Source organism: Rhinolophus hipposideros, assembly GCF_964194185.1.
Source record: "Rhinolophus hipposideros genome assembly, chromosome: 21".
Classification (NCBI taxonomy): Eukaryota; Metazoa; Chordata; class Mammalia; order Chiroptera; family Rhinolophidae; genus Rhinolophus; species Rhinolophus hipposideros.
The window spans coordinates 46500161-46522328 of NC_138067.1; the positions used below are offsets into that span (position 1 = coordinate 46500161).

At 45.3% G+C, this 22168-nt stretch overlaps 1 protein-coding gene across 1 annotated transcript; it reads left to right on the forward strand.

Moving 5' to 3' along the window:
- Positions 1–6282: 6282 nt before the first annotated feature.
- Positions 6283–21874, forward strand: ZNF331 (zinc finger protein 331; the record flags this gene model as incomplete). Its single annotated transcript, XM_081031547.1, has 3 exons — positions 6283–6408; positions 16658–16784; positions 20048–21874. The coding sequence occupies 3 exons, from the start codon at positions 6283–6285 to the stop codon at positions 21364–21366; spliced, it is 1572 nt and encodes a 523-aa protein (XP_080887673.1). The 3' UTR covers positions 21367–21874.
- Between the last annotated feature and the right edge of the window lie 294 nt (positions 21875–22168).

Consider the following 22168-nt stretch of genomic DNA (forward strand, 5'->3'; position numbering starts at 1 on the left):
CAGAATAAATTGCAAAACAGCTGGAGCATTTTATCAATCTGTTGAGACTCCCAGCAATTGTCATCAGTTTGGCTCAAATAAACTCATAGCCTTTTTCTTAGGCTCAATGTTTCTCATGGACACTTGGATTCTGTTAAAAGTGAACTGGCATCTTAAGATGCTTTTTTTTTTAAGAAGAAATGTTGTATTGCATTGGTTTTATTTATTTTGGGGGGGAGAAGGCTAACAGAACTTTTATTGGGGAACAGTTTTGTCCTGCAGGGTCTCAGCTCCCGCTCCCCTCACAAGAATGCAGGATATGGTGAGGCCAAAAAGGAACACCCACAGAGCCATAGATAGGGGAGTCATACCATTATAGTCTCACTGGTGGCTGGGTTGGAGACACAGGAGACAGAAGCCACACGATCCGCAACCGGACACGGCCAAGCAAACTTCAACCCTGTAGCAGCGTCCACTGCTATGAACGTATACATCGCATTGTGGGCCTTAACAGGGGTCCAATGTAATCCACTTGCCAGTGAGTGAGGGGCACCCTCCCTCGCGTAATCTGCTGTGTCTATGCGACACACACAAAGGCGGAGGGGAGCCTACCATTTCAAAGGCAGACCCCAGCGTCTGCTCACCTGCCACATGGTTCGGCTTCCAGTGTGTTGCAATTCCCTATGCAGCCAATGGGCCACATCAGTGGCAGGAGCCCGTTCTAACCATCGGACCTGTGCTAGGGCATCTGCTTCATCATTACCTGGGGACACTAAGGGGGAGTGACCTGTGACACGCATTAGGGTCACCTCCTTTCTCTGCCCTAGGTCCCAGAGGTCCTGCCACATGGCTTGACCCCACAGTGGACGGTGTCCTACCAACCAGTTTTGGTGTTTCCATGTAGGGAGTCACAATGCTAGGCCCCGGAACACCGCCCAGCTGTCAGTACAAATAACCAGGGGCCCAGGCTCCTGGCTGATTACCATCCACACAGCCTGTAGCTCAGCCCACTGGCTGCTTTGGTCTGTCCCAGTATCAAACCAAATGGTGTCGGTTTTGGGCTGCACACCAATAGCCATTCAAATGGCTGCAGCTCCTCAGCTAGAACCATCGGTAAACCAGGCATCCTCAGGTACTGGGGACTTTCTTTGTAGGGTGAGGGCTCCAAGTCCTTTCCCTTAGGCAGAGCACTAGGCTCAGCCTGGGCTACAAGCTCCACAGGCCCCAGGACCTGTTGCAGCTCTGTGCTCAAAGGGCTTGAACTAAAAAAAAAGGGGGGGGGCTTGAACTAAGGGTGCCACATTGCTCTAAGTAAGCACCCCACTTGGCGAGGGAGGTGGTCTGTGCCACCCCGATTTTGGGTCCCTGGGTCCATGTACGGACCCTCCACTGGATGGGATAGGTTGTTCGAATCAACATCCATGCCGTTCCTGTGATGGCTTCTGTGGCCACTAGGGCTGCATACAGAGCAGCCAGCTGTTTCTCTATTAGAGAGTAGCGGACTTCTGCTCCTTTCCACAATTGGGACCAAAATCCCACTGGCAACCGGAGACGCTCCTGCCGTTGCCAGAGACGCCAACCATACCCCTCTTGCGTTACGTGAACATCAAGTTCAAATGGGTGGCCAGAGTCTACTACTTGCAGAGCCTGTGCCTGCTGCCCTTCCCCTTTTTGTGCCAACAAAGTCTTGCTTTATAGCCTCTGTCCAATCCCATGAGGCCCCCTTTTTTATCATGTTATATAAGGGCCTTGCCATTTGTGCTAAATGGAGTACAAATGCCCGCCAATATCCTAGCACACCCAAATACATCTGCAGTTGGAAGACCCTGGTTGGCCGGGGAAAGGCTTGTATTTTGTCAATAATCACCTCAGGTATGACCTTTGTCTTACCCGACCACACAACACCCAAAACCTTGATGGATAAACCAGGGACTTGGACCTTTTCCTCATTCACCACCCAGCCGCGTGACTTCAGGTGGCGGAGAAGAGAGGGAACTGCTTGCTCTAAATCTGAAAGAGAATCGGAGGTTAATAAAATATCATCGACATAATTAAACAAGGCCACAGAGGACGGGCGATCCCACTGTGCCAAGTCCTGGGCTACCAGCCCGTGGCAGATAGTGGGGCTGTGCAAGTATCCTTGCAGAAGGACTTGAAAAGTCCACTGCTGCCCATCCCAAGTAAAAGCAAACTGCTCTTGACACTCGGTGCAATGTCAATGGAGAAAAAAGCGTTGGCCAAGTCCACTACATAGTGATATGTCCCCAGGCGGGTAGTCAGACGATCCATCAAATCGTGAATTGAAGGCACTGCAGCTTGCAAGGGTGGTGTCACCTTATTTAACTCCCTATAGTCCACAGTCATTCGCCAGGTCCCATCTGGTCTCTTGACAGGCCATACTGGGGAGTTAAAGGGACTGTGCGTCGGCCTCACAATATGTGTCTTCTCCAATTCCAATATTGTACGACCAATCTCCTCCTGCCCTCCTGGCAGGTACTGTCGCACTGTAACCACGCGCCAGGGCTGTGGCAACACTTGAGGAGGGTGGTGAGCATGCCCGTGTGTCACCGCTTTCACCACCCGGATCTGGAGATGGAACTCTCCACCCGACGACTGTAAACTGAGGCCATGTAGCACGTCCACCCGTAGAATATACTCCGGAACAGGGGAGACATAAACCTTGTAGGTACGAGGGGGAAGCCTTCCTATACCCAGTGGTAGGGAAACAGCTTTCACAGTCACAGTCTTTCCCCCGTAGCCATCAATGCAGATTGCTCGTCTGGGGAACAGTTCTGGGTTCCCATAAACGAGACTGCAGTCTGCGCCAGTGTTCACTAGGGCTAAAACCCTCTGCACATTAGAAGGGGACCAATGTATGGACAGTTCCACGTGGGGCCTCCAGTCCCCGCTTATCCCCTCTGATTGGGTACCTTGGCCCCACCCTTAATCAAGCTGAAAGGAGCCGGCCTCAAGGGGCCCCATGAAGTCCTGGAGGGACACAGGTCGCGCTTTCCCAGACTTCTTTAGGCTTCTCCAGAATTGTTCCGGACGCAACTGTTCCTAAAGTTCCAACAAGAGTGCATTGGATTGTCTGTCTATTTTTCTAAAGTTCCAACAAGAGTGCATTGGGTTGTCTGTCTATTTTTCTCCCGATCGACCCCTGCTGCCACGAGATCATGCCACATCTGCGTGCGTGTTACTCTCTGAGGCCCGCGACCTCGCCCCCTTGCTTTTGATTTGGGCTTCCAGATTTCGACTGCTCGGACCTCCTGTCTTAACTTCCTTTGCCGCCAGCTTTCAACATCCCCTAGGGTGGCCATGGCAACAGTAACTTCATGGATCCGCTGCCCCACATAGGGCGTAAGAATGGCAACCAAGGATCCAAAAGCACTCACAGGTGCAGTATCCAAAACCAGATCTCTCATGCTGGCTGTAAAAAGCTCATAATCCGGCCCTCGCATAGTAGGGTTGAAAATAGCATGTCTCATACCCATTTCATGGATGATTTGAGTAAGTTCTGTATATGATTGCCATTTACTCACAGTATCTGGCAGTTCGCCAGCCTCTCCCCATACTGTGCGTACCGCAGCAGTGAGCCACTCCATTAGAGTGTGGTTGCCCTGGTCGTGGGGCAACCTATGGCAGTTCTGTAACCTTGTCACAAAGGCTAGCTTTTCCATCTCGCCTGGGGAGCAGAGAATGCTGTCTGCCCCCTCATCCCATACACGTAGTAGCCAAGCCGAGACTGGCTCTCCAGGGCGCTGTCGGCACCGCTTCCCCAGCTCCTGCAACTCAGTGGGAGTGTAAGGGGTGTCGGTTGTGAACTCAGTCACAGCTGGGTTGCCAGCAGCAATGCCCCCAGGGCCCAAAGGTTGCTCACATTTTACCTTTTGCTTCAAGATTGGCAGGGCTTGGGGGTTGGGAGCTACATTGCCTCCACTGGCTTCCTCCGCCTTTGCCTCAGAGTCTCCACTGTGGGGCCCCTCTTCTAACAGGCAGACCCAAGCTTCCAGGGTCTCCAACTGGGACACCTGGTCCGACACCTGAGCTATTTCATTAAGCGCATATTCCCTGTTGAGACTCAAGGCAATGAGGAACATCCAGCCCACGTGGCCAGCTGTTCCCTTCGCCTCCTCCGGCAACTGCTCAGCCAGAGCCTGCAGGGCCCTCTCCACACAGGCCAGAGAGCCTTCCATGTCCTCCCACCCTTCCTGGGGGGTCCAACTCCTGAGAACAGTGGCCACTGGGCGCCACACACTGTGTGGAGGCCATCTGTTCTCCTGCCTGGAGTTAGACACCATTTCCACCTGGCCGGGATCCTGCTCACAGCACCAGGCATCCAAATGGATGGTGGCCCTTGCACAAGACTTCCACAACTCTAAGAGCATATGGCAGCAGCAGCCTACCAAAAAGCAGGTGATGCCTGCTGTGGCCAACAGGGAGGCATGCCATCCGGAGGCTTGAGAGGACCACCAATTCACCAAGGGGTCACATTTCTCCCAGGCAGATTGCATTTCCTGTTTCCAGCACTGCTCCTCATGGGCTTCCCGAGACTGAGTTTTCACACGCAAAAACTGCTCTACCATCCCTCGGAGAGCTTTGCCTGGCGCCATACCCTGCTCACTGCGCCATGTGTTATGCAGGGTCTCAGCTCCCGCTCCCCACATAAGAATGCAGGACACGGTGAGGACAAAAAGGAACACCCACGGAGCCATAGATAAGGGAGTCATACCACTATAGTCTCACTGGCGTCTGGGTTGGAGACACAGGAGACAGGAGCCACACGATCCTCAACCCGTTGTCCATTTGTCTCTTCCAACCAACCTCACTTGCTAGCTGCAACCTGCCTCTCTGCAATCTGCTCTTGCTAGCTCAGCCACCATCTTCTTGCTAGCCCCCATTTACTGCTAGCATAGTCACGGCAGTTATATTAGGGGCCAATGGCTCACTGGTTACAGCTGATGGCCAACCAGCCACAGCTGATGGCCATCCAATCACAGGTGATGGCCATTTACTACCTGAGCCAGCATCTTTCCACGTGAGGGTGAGAGCCTGGAAACTGCACTCCTGGCTCTGTCCCCACAAGTGTGTACTTCCAGGACTTTTCCAACTCAAGTTGTTATCTTTTCAGTCTTAGTTGTGGAGGGTGCAGCTCAGCTCCAGGTCCAGTTGCCGCTGTTAGTTGCAGGGGGTGCAGCCTACCATTCCTTGAGGGAATGGAGGAGTCGAACCGGTAATCTTGTAGTTGAGAGCCCACACTCCAACCAACTGAGCCGTCTGGCCACACGGGAACTGAGCTGCAGCTCATTGACTTCATTCTAATTTCGGAGGGCGCAGCTTGCTGGTCCATGTGGGAATTGAACCCAGGTCCTGGTTGCCCAGAGCTCGGGCTCTAACCAACTGAGTCACTTGACCACCCTTAAGATGTTTAATCATAGAGCTGAGAGGACCATGGATGGAGCTGGGCCTTGTTAACTCTCTAGTCTTGACTTCCTCTTGAACTCTAGGATAACTTTCAGGTGGGGGGATGCAAATAAAAGGGAAAGCCAGGTTGGGCTGTACCCCTTTTTTTCCGCACATGGGTGATAATGAGTAGGTAGGTCAGTGTGCACACACTCCTTGGTGATTCTATTTCAATAAACCATTTTCTTTTGGTGGATTACCTGGAGAATTATTTGGCCAGTCGACAATTCCAACTACAGATTGAAAATAGTTTTCCATTGGTTGATGGAATCCAGTTGATGGGCTGACTGTTTATTGAAAAACATTCCCACATGAGTGGACTGGCACAGTTCAGCCCCCTATTGTTCAAGAATCACTAATAATTACAAAGTAACATCACACAGATTACAATCTAGACACCCTTAGGCTAGGTTCCAGGAGCAGTCTGCTCTATTGGACTCCCATCTTTTGGGGATTCCTTCCTTGACTCTGAACATTTTCCAGGGGCCTGCCGGTCCATTGTCCTTAGCAGCAGACTGAATTTCAAGCTGGGAGAGAGAATGAAGTGCTGACAGGGCTCCCAGCATTTGCAAATTACCCCCTAACAATCGCGCTATTAGGCACAGCTCCTTTAGGAGAAGGGCAGAACGCCTGAAGGCCGCGCTTCCAGACCGGAGGATTCCCACGAGAACTACATTTCCCAGAAGTCTCGGGGCACAGCCCACTCATTAGGGCCTTGTAGAGTTAGTTGCCTGCTGAGGAAGCAAGAGGAACCGCTTCCAGTTCCGCGGATTCCCAGATTCTGGACTACATTTCCCAGAAGTCTCTGAGGAACAGCCCCATTAGGAGCGTTCCCGTTGCATGCTGGGAGGCGCGCTTCCTTCGCGAAGGGTTTTTTTAGGCAGCGGCCTCTGCAGATCGCCTCCCGAGTTAAGCTCAACCCTTGCGCCCCCTCCCGACGCCGTGTTGGTCGTTGTTCCCTACGCGGTAAGTTGTTAGCAGTTGTTAGCATCCCAGGAGGAAACCAGCGCGGAATGCAGCGGGGGATGGCGGGGAGGGAAACGCCCCGGGCCAGGAGGCCCGAAGCAGAGCCTGGGCCTGTGGCTACGAGAGCAGCTGTGGAGAGAAGCGCGCGCGCGAGAGAGGGAGTGTGTGTGTGTGCGCGCGCGCCAGGGACCGGGCCACGTCCCCGCAAGTGAGGTGCGTGGGAGCGTCGGTGAGGGTGACAGGGACAGGCCCTGTCCCCGTGGCTGTGACGCACTTGGAAGTGAGAGAGGGGGTACGCCGCCGGGCCCGGTCCCCGTGGCTGTGACGCGTACGTGGGAGCGTCTGTCGGGGCGACTCTGCTCTGTGTGACTTACCCGCGTGTGGGCTTAGAGGGGATGGCAGGGCCCAGCTATGTCTCCGAGGCTGTGAACTGCGTGCCTGTGCTGTCCTGTGGCTTTGTCAGGGCCGGGCACCATGTCTCTGACGTGGGAGTCAGTAACGCTGACGGGACTGAGGTGTATCACCTGACGGGGCGCTTGTTAGGCCGTGACTACTGGTGCAGTATTGTGCCCGCGTGATTCGGTGTGGCCACGGATTGAGTGAACACGGGTGTGTCGTGACAGTGTAACCTGTAGCTCGGATGTCGGCAACGCCCTCTGCCTTCACCGAACCATGTGATACCTGCCTGGACGCAGGGACACGAACGGTAAGTCAGAGCCTGAACCCTACAGTGAAAATGACTAACAAGAAGGGCGCAGACATAGTTATGAGATGGCAGTTATAGATCTGGCCCTGCTCTCCATGCAGGCTCCCCGAATGACAGAATGCAAAGGCCTCGGGAATAAGGCTCCTCTTTTTAGAGGGTAGAGGTCCCTGACTTGGCAGGTGGGTGTAGGGGACAGCCACATATTTCAGAACCCCAGTTACTAGAGCCTGGTCCCCAAGAATCTCTGAAATACTCAGATCCCAGTTCCCCCTTATTTCTGATGGGTTTTAGATATGACATGGGGATAGGTGTGGCCTTGGACGGTATGTTCTGATGTAGTCTGTGCTCCAGAAAGAACCTGGTGTCTTATTCTATCCTTCGCTTTCCCCCAGACCAGCCATCCTCTAGATAAAGCATCCTCAGGAGGGAGAAGAATTGTTACACATCTTAAAAATCAAGGTTCAGATGAGTTGTATTTTTTGATGTTCAGTAAGTGATTTGTGTTTTTAGGGCTTAAGAATATTTGCTTTCCTTGAAATATCCTCCCTAACAGTGACCTATCCCAATAATTCCTTCCCAAGAGGAGTGACAAGGGCTGTGCAGGTGTACCCACTCTCCCCAGTGTACCCACCTTCTCCAGTGAGTATTCACCTATTCATTCGGCAGATTATTCACATCCTTCTGTGTGCTCTTTTCTAAGAATTTGATGGTGTAAAAGAATACTACTGGGAGGTTATTGTTTGCACTTTATTTTAGTGTGATTTGGTAAGTAGTACATTGATTTTTTAGGTGGAGTCAAACACTAGATATCTTTGGTCTTTCCCACACACCTGACTTTCAAAGCACAGGAAGAAAGGAGAAGGTTTGATTGTTTTAGTCAGTACATGACAAAGTTGTCAGCTTGGTGAGGCTTTGGGGAGTGGGGTTTGGGCAAAGGTCTTTGTCATAAGGCAGGAATTTTTTTTCAGTAATCAATAAGTAGAAGTGTGTTGTGTGAGCCATGTCTTGTTTGAAGTCGGTCAGTTTCAGTTTGTTTAGATACAGTACGGTTTGATACTGAGTATCAATTCTGAACCTGAAGGAGAGGTTGCTCAACTCTTTCTGTAGAGGTCATGTATTAAACATTTTATGCTTTGTGAGCTATATATGGTTGCATATTGTTCTTTTTCAGCAGATTTTATTTTTTAGAATAGTTTTAGATTTACAGATAAATTCCAATGATGGTACAGAGAATTCCACGTACGCTGCACTCAGTTTCTCCTATTATTACCAACTTACATTAGTAAGGGACCTTAGTTAAAATAAATAAGCCAATTTTGATATATTAGCATTAACTGAATCCATGCTTTACTTATTTTCCTTAGTTTTTACATAATGTTCTTCATCTGTTCCAGGACCCCCTCCCCGCCCTAGGATACCACGACAGTTCATTGTCATGTCTCCTTACGCTCCTCTTGGCTGTGACAGTTTCTCAGACTTCCCTTGTTTCTGATGACCTTGACATTTTTAAGAGGTACTGGTCAGGTTTTTGCAGGATGTCCCTCCATTGGGACCTAATGTTTTTCTCATGGTAAGACAGGGTTTATGCATTTGAGGGTAGAAGATCACAGAGGTAAATTACCACTTTCCTCACGACGTGGCAAGGGTGCATACTGTCAACATGATTTGTGATTGGTGAGGTGGCAGTTGATCCCTTGGCTCAGGTAGTGTTTATCAATTTTCTCCACTGTAAAGTCACTCCTTTTTCCCCCTTTCCATACTGTCCTCTTTGGAAGGAAGTCACTCTGTGCAGCTCACACTTAAGGAATGGGGAATGATGCCCTCTCCTCCTCCTTTGCTTTTTGTTTGTTTTTACAACCCTTTAAAAACATAAAACCCCTTGTTGGCTCTCTGGCCCCACAAAAACAGGCTGTGGGCTGGATTTGGCCAGCAGGCTGTAGTTTGCCAAGCCTGACCTAGAGTCTAGAGTATTGGGGTTCCGATCCATTTTGAGCTTTATGAAAATAGGGTTGAGATAATACAGGCAAAATCTCTTAGAACAGCCCCCCAGAGCATAAGTGTTCAGCAAATACTGTTTTTGCTATATGGTAAGTCTGGACGTTCTATAGATCAGGAGCAACATACGTATGAAGGTCACTGTGATTGGTACTTGCACGTTGACAAAATGAACTGGATCCTCAAAGGGTCTAGGACTGGAATCCTTAAACTGGGGTCCTTCTTTTAATTCCATTTACAATTTCCCAAAGGAAATTATATACAGTCAGTGCATATGTTTGTAAATGTGGTGTTTTCCTAGGAGAAAGTCTATAGCTTCATGGCATTCACAAAGGTGGACGTGCCCCAAACAATTAGATTCTTGGTCTGGAATCAGACTGTGTTTGCCTGACTACAGTCAGTATTTAGGATGATACTAAATATTAGGATAGTATTTAGGATGACACACCCAATTCGCATTATAGAATATTTCGCAGCTATGAAAAATTATGTTTAGAAATAGTCATAAGAAGGAAAAACGCATGTGATACAATATTAAGCAGTACTCATAATATGGGTGAAATGTTTTAATTAGCTTGAAATTCATTTAATAAAACATTTTTTAAGTATTCTATCCAAATTGACATTTTAATTGATTATTCAGCAAAGGTGGGAGGGAGCATGGTCACATTTATTGAGCACCTTCTCTGTACCAAACAGCCTCCTGTCTGCTTTGCACACTTTGCCTTACAAGTCTGCAGAACAGCTTAGCTGCATTCCTGTGTTCAGGGTCTGATGGCACTGCTGAGACGCAGTGGAAGGACATCCAAGATCAGCGAGGTGATATTTGTTTTAGTCACCTTGCTTTTTCAATTCTACGCTTTGTATCAGTTTCCTTTTGCTGCTGTAACATATTGCCACAGATTTAGTGGATTAAAACAGCACAAATTTATTATCTTACAGTCCTAGTAGAGGTGCAAAGTCCAAATAGGTCTCACCAGGCTAAAACCAAGGTGTTGGCAAGGCTGTATTCCTTTTGAGGCTCTAGAAGGCGTTCTCTCTCCCTGCCTTTCCCGGCTTCCAGAGCTGCCTGCTTTATTTGCTTTGTGGCATCTTCCTGCCTCTTCAGAGCTAGCAAAGACAAGTCAAGTCCTCTCCTATCACATCACTCTGACCCTGCTTCTGTCATCACATCTTTCTCTCCTTCTGACCCCTTCCTCGTCTACTTTTAAGGACTCTTGCAAATACATTGGGCCCACCTGGATAATTCTGGATAATCTCCGTACGTAAAGTCAGTTTATTAGTGACTTTAAGTCCACCTGCAACCTACATCCCCTTTGCTAGGTAATGTAACGTATTCACAGTTTCCAGAATTAGGACATGGGCATCTTTGGGAGACAGTTACTCTGTCTACCACAAGCCTGTCCATTCAAAGTTCCCTTAATGACTGCAACATACTGCCCCCCCATAACCATGGTCCTTTTCTTTGCTAATTATTTTTTAAAATTTGGGACTGTCTTAGTTACATTTCTTATGATGGGATTAATGCAGGCTTGCTGCAAAAAAAAAAAAAAAATTCAGTTTCCTAGGGAGATCATACAGAAGAAACTTGAAATTACCCATAACTGTACCATCCAAAGATAATGACTGTTGATATTTTGGTGTGTATGTTTCCAATCCTCCCTTCCCCCTCTAAGCATATGTGTGTGGTTTTGTTTCTAGAGCATTGAATCCTGCTAACTGATCGTGCAAATGAGCCAAAGACTCGCCAAATCTTAGTTTGTAAAAGGAATACACTTCAGCCATGGATCACGTGACACCTGTGTACATGTGGGGAGGGGAGAGGCATGCCATGCCAGTGATCCCCTTCTTGCTTTGAAAAAAAATCTCTCACATATTTACCCCTTATAGGATTAGAGATACATGATTTGAAACTAATCCCACTTCAATAAATTAGCAAGAAAAACTTTCAAAATTAGACTTTCTAAGATTTTGGTATATCTTTCACAGACCATGGCAGTGGTCACTGACACATTACAAATATGGACTGTGCAAGTGACATTTCCAAGGGCTGATATATGAGAAAAGCGTAAGATGACAGCAGTTTAAAATGTTCACATAAATCTCTCATATCCCATAGAAGAGAAGACTGAGCCGCTTGGTAATGTTCTTAATGTGGCATCTCCTCAGTTTCAATCCTTCTAGCTGGATTTTTAATGCAGAATCCTGGCTGTCCCTCTCTTTGCTGGTGGAGATAAAACGTTTCTTCCTTATCTGTCTCAGAATCTTTCTTTTTTTTTGCTACTATTGTTAATTAAAAATAATTTCGTTCTTAAGAGGCTCTGAAAGTTTTTCGCTAGCATTGATTATATAGACAGCAGGTTTGAAAACATTTTTATGTAAGAAAATGACACAGCAGGCTTGGATTTCTTTTTTTTTTTTTTTTTAGGTTTTAGAAAGGCTTGGATTTCTTTAAAAAAAAAAAAACGGATTGAGGGGTGTCTAATGTTATTGACCTTCAATAATAACAGCTAACTTGCATTAAATAATTGTTACATATTGTACTTTATGTAGATGGTCTTTGTAGTTGAGACAGTCATACCTGGTAAGTACTATTTTTACCCCGTCTCACAAATACTGTGGGGTGAGTAACCATCAGCGCTAAGATTCACATCCTGAAAGTCAGACTGCAGAGCCAGGATTCTTAAATTCTCCAAGACCTCTCCTCCCAAATTATACGTACTTTTTAAACCTACCTTCTTTGCTTGGTAATTCATCTTAAATTTCTCAATTCATATAAATCAATATCATTATTAGTAAACATATGCCATTATAGCAGACTATAATTTATTTAATCCATCCCCTACTATGAGACATTTATATTTCTACTTTGTTTCATTTTTTAAAATAATTCCCTGGAAAATCTGAATAAAATAAATGGATTGTGTGAATGCTAACATCCGGGTCATGATGTTGTACCGTCTGGTTTTGTGGTGCAGTACCCTTAGGGTAAAGGGTACACAGGCTCTCTCTCAATGATTTCTTACAACTGTACATGCATCTGCAATTACCTCAACTTAAACGAACAACTGTCTCATAAACAAAATTCGTGTGTGTGTGTGTGTGTGTGTGTGTATACACACACTATTATAGCTTTCTCCTTGGGATACATTTCAAAAAGTGGACTTTTGAGTCAAAATCCTACTTTTGTTAAGTGCCTGCAATATGCCTGACTCTGTGGTGTTGGTACTTGGAATGACAGAATGACTGAAAGCACCCGGTTACTGTACACTGCTTATAATCCAGCAAGGAAGAGAAGGTCTGAATGGAAGAAGCACAAGGCAGGCTGTGGCGAATTCCAAGTGATGTGTTCTGAGAGGTGCGAAGGACAGGGTGTCATTCTCACTAGAGCCACTGACATCAGGTCATGACCAAATAATTCGGAATTCACAGGCTCTATGTGAAGGTAAAGGGAATTTATTTTCTAAGTTTTATGCCTTACATATTTTCTAACGTTTGATGCAAAGTGAAGACTAATAGGCTCAAGTGATTTAGCAGTCATCTGCAGGACACCACAGCTGAAAGGATAAATTGAAAAGTAAAATTCACCCCCTCACCAAGACATAAACTAAGCAGCATTGAGACAGCTGTCAGTATCTAAGGCATCACTTGGAATTTTAGTCATTTTTCCAGTCAGTACTCCAACATTTGTAGGCATTTATGGACATCAAAGAGTTGGTTTAGGTATTAGGAAGTGAAAGGAAACAAAAGTTATTCATTAAGATAATCCAAAGATAGTGTGAGCTTTTTCTGCAATTCAACAGGAAACTGTTTAAAACAAACAAGTTTCTCTGGTTTTAAGAGTCTAACTGCATCTTAATAAACTTAAAAGAAAGAAATGCACACACATTTATATTTATCAAGCCAATGCATGGCTATGGTTGTAATACCCAGTTAGGTATACTTATGCGAAAAGAAGAAACTCAAGGTCAAAGTCTGTGTCAGTCACCAAGGCCAGTACCAGTTTCAGTGGTTCTCTGGATGGACTCAGCATTCAACCCTATAGCCCTGCTCATGGCTAAGAGTTATTACAATGAAAGGATACACAAAGTCAGCAGCAGGAAAGGCGCACAGGACGACATCTGGAGGAAAACATGCACACGCTTCTGAGAGTCCTCTCCCAGTACAGTCACACAGGACATGCTTCATTCCTCCGGCAACGAGTGTACAGTATTGTCTACCAGGGACACTCGCCTGCCTAGGAGGCGAGGGTTTTTATTGGGGGGTCAGTCACATAGGCATCCCTGCCTTAACACGTACCCAAATTCTAGCACAGTGAACCACTCTTAGCAGTTAGGGAATGGTGGGAACATTCTGGAAGTCCAGCCAAGGGCCAGTCTTACAAGAAGGCCTAAGGATAGCAGCTTCAGACCTGCCATGTTAACTCTTCTCTGTAAGGGATATATAATTTTCCAGGATATTTTCCTTCTATTTCTCTGTTTCTATTTTTTTATCCCTTCTGTGATGTCTTATGGTTTGTCAGTGTCTATGTATTTGTCGCTCTCTCCCCCCCTCTCTCGTGTGTGTGTGTGTGTGTGTGTGTGTACATTATATATACACACACATCATATTATACATGTGCGTATATATTCATATGTAGAATTTTACGAATGTGTTACTGTACCCTGGTTTGGTACTGATTTTCTGACTGACAGTATATCTGAAATACCTTTCATGTCTAAGTATTTCTCCCGTCTTAGCACTGAATAAGCTCTAATGTCAGTGTTTGCATTGATCACCTGCATGTGTTCATGCAGTCAGCTTTCCAGGACTCAATGCTGACCGCTGCCTGGGCAGTCCGTCCGTCACCCCGTCCACCTGCCTTGTCTTGACCCACATCACCCTCTCTGGAGGCCAGAAGAGACTCAGGTTTGGCTGATAACAGATCCTCTTCACCCTGGACGGTGTGACTGGAGGGAGCGGGATGTGCTCCGAGTGAGACAAAGCATCCTAGACACACCCGGTCTCAGGCCCAGATCACAGTCCCCCTGCGCGGAGTGAGCCGCACTATGAGATCTGAAGGCACGGTCTCCACCCAAGACCACCTCCAGTTCTCACACAAACTGCGGGTTCAGGAGTTTCCTGAAACCAGCCTCAGGATCAATAAATCAGGACTAGAAGGACATCCAGAACTCTGAGAGCTGTTTTACTCCAGTACGGTTTATTCCAGGGAAAGGGTACAGACTAACGTCGGCCAAGGAAACAGGTGCATAAGGTGAGGAGGTCCAGGGCTGTTCCCAACCTGAGCTTCCAGCGTCCTCTCCCCAGAGAGTCAGGACTCCTTACTCTGCTGGCATCAATATCTGACAACACGCACGGAGCACTGCCAGCCAGGGAAGCTCACCTGTGCGCCTATGGTTAGAGTTTTCATCAGGATTTCATCGCATAGACACAGTTGGTTGATTCTATAGACATGATTGATTCATTTGTTGCTTGGATGTTAACCTCAGTCTTCAGGTCAACTGATACCCATGACCCAAAACCCTCCACCCAGAATCACCTAGTTGGTTCTTCTAGCAGGGCCAGCTCCCACCATAAGACTTGGGTATAGCCAGCCAGCACCCAAAACAGAGCCCTTCCTATTAGGTATGATGTAGATTCCTCTCAGAAGCTGAGGACAAAGGCCAGACCTCTCTTTGGTCGAGACCAGTTTCTTAATACCTACCCACCAACAGGGAGCTGGCCACGAATCATGCTAAAATGCCTGGGTCTTGAAGTCAAGGTGAGAAATAAATACATAAAAGCTCCTCTGCTCCGTTCTATGCTGCTGGGTTTCCTGGAGTTTCAGGGAGAGCTTGTTTTCTAGAATCCTCTTAATCTTCTCCAGATGTGTGTATGTGTGGGTGTGGGGGAAGGAGCCATGGGTTCTTTAGAAGTAAAGACAGGAGCAAAAAGGTTGTAAGTCATTTTGGGGAACCAAGGTGCACTTACTTCGATGCTTCTTTCTCCTCGTCCAGCTCTAGTTTCTCTGGATTTTGTGTCTTCGGTAAAGGAAATCCTAAGACAACTGGTCAGTTCTGGATTCTAAAACTATGGCCCATGTAAGTATTTCTCTTTCCTTCTTGAAATATGGGATTTGGGTCCTGTGGCTTCTTTATGAATTATCCTGAAGCCCCCTGCCCAGGAGTTTCATCTAATTATCTACCCCCCAGTTCTTCCTGTTCTGGTGAATGGTGATGCCATGTAGCCCTGTGCCCATCCTTTGTGGCTAATGTTCATGGAACCATGATGCTGATTGTTCCGTATCTTCTTTGTGCTCAGTTTTTTGTCTTTGTCTAGAAAATGTTGTGGGGAGGTCCAAGATGGCAGAATAGATAAATGCTATGTCTGCCGTCTCCCATGATCACATTAAAATTACAACTAAATTACAGAACAATCAATTCGAGAATCATCTGACGACTACCTGAACAGAACCCCTATACCTAAGCATATAGAGAGGAGGACACATCAAAACTGTTGTAATAGTAACGTTGTAACACTGTTGTCGCGATGGAGGAAGACAATCCCATGAGAGAAATAAATTTAAGTTGAGTCTGTGGTTTGGTGACTTAGAGATGTTGGTCCCATTTGACCACAGGAGAAAGTGAGAGTTGTCAGCTGATCCCCACTGATCTTTTTTCCTGGACGATAAGAGGGAGTGTTTATGTTCATTGGTCTCAGGCTTAGTGTGCGGTGAGAGCTCAAGCTTTATGAGGCGTTGGGATTGCAGAGGGCTGTGTCTGGAGCCTACAGATTGAGAGGTCATGTTCTGGTCAGGGAACCCAAGAGGTCAATTTTGTTGTTGAACAGACCCGCCAGCCCGCTCTGTGCTTCTGCATCATTTGATACCATTATCTTCTAAATCAGGGACAAAGGCAGGCAGGGTGGCAGGTGGTACCAGGCAAGGTTATCCAGGACGGAAGTAGCAGATGATCATATACTCCCAGAACTGGGGGGTATCTCACACATTTTGTTCAACCCAAGTGTATAAGTGTAATAATTAAGTGTAATCCATCTGTACGATGGAATAAGAAATGCTTCTGTCATTACAAAGGAAAAATGCTTAAAAGATAACCTGGCAAAATGATGAACTTGAGGCTTGAAAACATCCAAACATGCAAACCTTATTTTTGAAGTTAAACGATCTGATATTACGTTACATGGAAACAAAAGTGTAGGAATTTTTTTCTTTCCCCTCAAAGGGCAAAGGATGCCATGGAATCCACACCGGCTGAGAAGTTAGGAGGCAGGCCCGTGGCAGGCTCTGTGCTTATGAATTATCCATGTCCTGGCAGGTCAGATGAGTAAGAATTCCACAGGGTATAGGCGGTTTGCTGTGCAGCAGTGGGGCTCTTCAGTAACCTGTAGCGGTTCTGTCTCAATCACTCACATGTCCTTACTGCCCCCCTCTCATATCACAGGCTTTCGGTCTGTGTCCGCCCCCACCCAAAGCGTAGCCCTTCCTCTCCTTTCCTTCATCTTGAAACTATCTTCTCATTTCATCAGGGACATGTGGGCTTGTGTTTTCAGAGTCTGGTGACATTCTCAGATGTGGCCATCAACTTCTCTCAGGAGGAGTGGGCGTGTCTGGACTCGACGCAGAGGGACTTGTACTGGGATGTGATGTTGGAGAACTACAGTAACTTGGTCTCACTGAGTAAGTTGCCTGCGTCATAAACTTAGACTCTGCTTCCTGGAATGTCAGTCCCCTGCATTGTGAATTTCAGGACTGTCAAGAAACTAGTTGAGTCTCTTCTTCTCGTCCCCAGGGAATGCTCTGAGTTTGTCGATTTGGGAATAGGCATTACGTACCTTCATCGTCTCATCCATCAATGATCTTCCCACCTTTGTCTGGCCCTTGCTGTAATTACCTCTCTTTCTTAATGACCAAAGAATGAATTAAAATTCTAGGACATATATTTCATGACCATCTTCAAAGAAACCGAGCTTCACACTGTGATATGTTTATACCTAAATTGCTGTTGATGGCCTGTGTTACTTTGGGTCCACCTTTAAGGAAAATGGCTTGATGCAGTGGCTTGATTTTTCTCTAGTTAACCAGCCTCTGATGTAGAGCTGGATTGAATAAACAGAATTCATATAAAACCAAAGTGAGCATATTTCATTTCCTATGCATTGCATCTGAAGTGAGATTGAAAGTTATAATCTATGAACTTTGACTTAAAATATTGGATGAGTCACCATCAGCATAATTTTAATACATTTTTTCCTTTCTTAAAAAAAAAAAAAAATAAAATAAAATAAAATATTGGATGATAATATCTTGTAAATGTCTCAGGAAATTTCTTAACTTACTGTTAGTAAAATAACCATAATAATGGCTAATATTGTGCTTACTCTATACCAGGCATTGTTGTAAGCACTGTGTGTATATAAATACATTTCATTCTCACAAGTTTATGAGAAAGACATGATAGTATGTCTGCTTTGTAGGTGAGTATTCTGGGGCACAAAGTGATTGGTCAGGCAGAGAAGGCAGAAGCAAGAATTGAGCCTAAGAATTCTGGCCCAGAATCCGTACTGTCAGCTACCACGTTGTACTCGCCTCCAGGGATAAGGCCCTCGGAAGTTTAAAATAAGAGCTTTTCCTTACCTGCCTGGTCCACCTGTTTTTTCTTTAATCCTTTCTCTTTTCTGAAGTCTCTAAGATTTTTACTTTCATGCTGTTATAAATTTGACTAAGGCTCAATCAAAAAATACGTGAGCAAGTTCTACATCATGTGGCATTTCAATTTTTGAAAACAGGACAGTTCATTTTGGATGTGATTGTCTGTTACGGAAGGAAGGGAAAGAGCCTTGATGGCTGTGAGGAAAAAGACAAGAAGACACTACAAAGAAAGAGCCAGTCTGGCTGGGACAAACCATCCTATGGCAGCAGCCCCGCTGAGCAGGGAGCAAGTGCACCCCTGAGGCGTTTGGACCTACTAGCAAGGTCCAAGGCCCACGGCTTCTGGGGAGGAAACCACCACCATGAACTTTATCTTCACCCCATCCCCTTCTCACCTTGTTGTTTTCTCATATTTCACCCCGATTTCATGTGTTGCTGATGATAATCTCTACTACAATCTCTATGACATTCGTTGTATGTGGGCCACACCTCGAATAGCCAAGGTGAGGTGACATGATCCTAGGCCCTCACTAGTTCCTGAGGGCTGTTATCCTAGCTTCGAGTGCTTTTTTTCTTTTCCTTGTATCTAATTTTGACAATGCTGCATCCTAGGTGCTGTTACATTCTTCCATCATGACATGCTATCTGGTTATGGTGCTGTTTGAGTGCTTAGATTCACTCTTTCACTGGGGGTTCAAAATGGTGGTAATTCTACCATTGCTTCTTCATTTATTCACTGTAATAATTCTTTAAAAAGAAACTGTGCTCCATCTGCTGGTTGATTATGTATGTAGTGGCACTGTTCATATTGGATAAGAAGGTTGTTCATTAAAGAAAAAATAACTAGGGGTGGCCAGATGGCTCAGTTGGTTAGAGCGCGAGCTCTGAACAACAGGGTTGCCGGTTCGATTCCCACGTGGGCCAATGAGCTGCACCCTCCACAACTAGATTGAAGACTACGAGCTGCCTCTGAGCTGCAGGAGGGGCAGCCAGATGGCTCAGTTGGTTAGAGCGCGAGCCCTCAACAACAAGGTTGCCGGTTCAACTCCCGCATGGGATAGTGAGCTGCACCCCCTGCAACTAAAGATTGAAAACGGTGACTGGACTTGGAGCTGAGCTGCGCCCTCCACAACTAGACTGAAGGACAATGACTTGGAGCTGATGGGCCCTGGAGAAACACACTGTTCCCCAATATTCCCCTATAAAATTTAAAAATAAATTAAAAAGAAAAAATAATTAGTTTTTAATAATGAAGGGCTGGTTTCCTAGAATACTCCAAGATTGGTCATTTAACTTTTTTTAGTATCATTATGAACTCATGGATTTAAACATTTTTTATTGGGGAATATTGGGGAACAGTGTGTTTTTCCAGGGCCCATCAGCTCCAAGTCGTTGTCCTTCAATCTAGTTGTGGAGGTTGCAGCTCAGCTCCAAGTCCAGTTGCCGTTTTCAATCTTTAGTTGCAGAGGGCGCAGCCCACCCTCCCTTACAGGAATTGAACTGGCAACCTTGTTGTTGAGAGCTCGCGCTCTAACCAACTGAGCCATCCGACCACCGCTCTAGCAGCTCAGCAGCAGCTCATTGTCTTCAATCTAGTTGTGGAGGACGCAACTCACTGGCCCATGCAGGCATCAAACCAGCAAAACTGTTCAGAGCTTGCACGCTAACCAACTGAGCCATCGGTCGCCCCTGGATTTAAACATGTTTGATGTTTTCCTGTTCACATCCTTTTTGATGCTCAAATTTTTCTAAACGTTTCCTCATAAGTATTACACATTTTTAATTAAATTTAATCCTACATGTTACCTTTCTTACTGCTTTTGAGTGTTGGTGGGTCTTTCTATCCAGAATTACTTTATTATATTACTTGCGTAAACATATATCAATTTTAGAATATTAATTTTACACACAGTCATCCAACTGTTTTTTTTTATTTTTTACAGTAGTTCTGAATTTAATTTTCCTGGGTTTCCCAGGTATGTCATCACATCATCTACAAATTGTGTTCTTTTTCATCTTCTTTTTTGAGACTTACCCCACTAATTTCTTTTGCTTAATTGTGTCAGCCGATAGCAAAGAATAGGACTAATAGTCAGTACCTTTTTCCTGTTTGACTTTAGCAGGAAACTCTCCAGTGTTTCTCATTAAGTATTGTGGTGTCAGATGTGGACTTTACATTTTAATATAGGTCTAGTTGACTTATTCTACTAGCGAAGTTTTTGAGTTGTAGTTAGGCTTGTTTTTTTTATTTTGTTTTCTGTAAAAGGAAACAAAATTTTTTTTTTTTCCAGATTTGGAGTCACCATTTGAGACCAAGAATTTAACTACACAAAAGGACATTAATGAAATAAATTTTTCCAAATGGAACTCAGATGGAAAAAATAAATCCCTCGGCCTTAACTGGATGTGTGAAGGTGAGTTGGAAGGAGCACAGAGCCCTCAAGAGGGATATTTCAATCAGATGATAATCAGCTGTAGGAAAACACCCACTGATGGACAAAATACCTCTGTTAGACCACATCAGAGACTTCATAATAGGGAGAATTCCTATGAATGTAAGGAATGTGGGAAGGCCTTTAGTCGTGGCTACCAGCTTACTCAGCATCAGAAAATTCACACTGGTGAGAAACCCTATGAGTGTAAAGAATGTAAAAAGGCCTTTCGTTGGGGTAACCAACTTACACAACATCAGAAAATTCACACTGGTGAGAAACCTTATGAATGTAAGGACTGTGGGAAAGCCTTTCGATGGGGTTCGAGCCTCGTTATTCATAGGAGAATTCATACGGGTGAGAAACCCTATGAGTGTAAAGACTGTGGGAAGGCCTTTAGACGTGGTGATGAGCTCACTCAGCATCAGAGGTTTCACACTGGTGAGAAAGACTATGAATGCAAAGACTGTGGGAAGACCTTTAGCCGTGTGTATAAACTAATTCAACACAAGAGAATTCATAGTGGTGATAAGCCCTATGAATGTAAAGACTGTGGGAAGGCCTTTATCTGTGGTTCAAGCCTCGTTCAACATAAAAGAATTCATACCGGTGAGAAGCCCTATGAATGTCAAGAATGTGGGAAGGCCTTTACTCGTGTCAATTACCTCACTCAACATCAGAAAATTCATACTGGTGAGAAACCTCATGAATGTAAGGAGTGTGGGAAGGCCTTTCGTTGGGGTTCAAGCCTTGTTAAACACGAGAGAATTCATACAGGTGAGAAGCCATATAAATGCACAGAATGTGGGAAAGCCTTTAATTGTGGCTATCACCTTACTCAACATGAGAGAATTCACACTGGTGAAACACCTTATAAATGTAAGGAATGTGGAAAGGCCTTTATTTATGGGTCAAGCCTTGTTAAACATGAGAGAATTCATACAGGGGAGAAACCCTATGGGTGTAAAGAATGTGGGAAAGCCTTTAGTCATGGCCATCAACTTACACAGCATCAGAAAATTCATACCAGTGAGAAACCCCATGAGTGTAAGGAATGTGGAAAGGCATGTAACCATGCAAACCATCTTAGAGAACATCAGAGAATTCACACTGTTGAAAAACCTTTTGAATACAAAGACTGTTTGGAGACACCTATACAGCATTCATTTCTTCCATGACAGGAGAAAAATTCGTGATACAATTTAACATAACAAAGCCTTCACTGGTCACTCTTATAGAATATCAGAATAGTCATGCTAGAGGCAAATTTGGAGACTGGAGAAATTACTTTTTTTTAATGATTACAAGATACTCAGTGTAGACTTTTTTTACTGGATGGGTTAATTTAATGGATGCATAGAAGCTTTCTTATACCTTTCGATATCTATCACATTTCAGACTCGTTCTAGGGAATAACTGTGCTAATGTAACATGTGCAAAAGCCTTTCATGATGGTATATACCCTACCAGTTATCATCACCATCCCACCTCTACTCCCTGTGAGATACTGGGCAAATTAGCTCTTACTCCTGTGTAGTATCTGTGAAATGGAGATGGATAAACACACCTACCTAATACATCTATTGTGGAGATTAAATCAGTTTGGTACATGTAAATTCCTTGAAAGTGTATCTGGAATATTGTGTAAGCTCAATAAATACTAGCTGTTGTTGTTCTTATCATTACCATTAGTGTTGCTGTTAGTGAATTATTATAAGAAGACCCCCTGTGAATGCAGTGAGTTTAGAAAAGGCTATGAAACTTCTGAGAAAAAATATAGGCACAACCTTGGGGCTGATAGTGTTTTTTGGTACACAAAAGAGACTAACATAAAATAAGGTTAATAAGTTGAACTTCATCAAAAGTACAAAATTTTGTTCATCGGTGATACAATGAAGGTAGTGAAAAGGCAAGAAGTAGGCTGGGGGGCCTGCCCAGGGGCTCAGGTGATTGGAGTGCCCTGCTCTGAACACCGGGGTC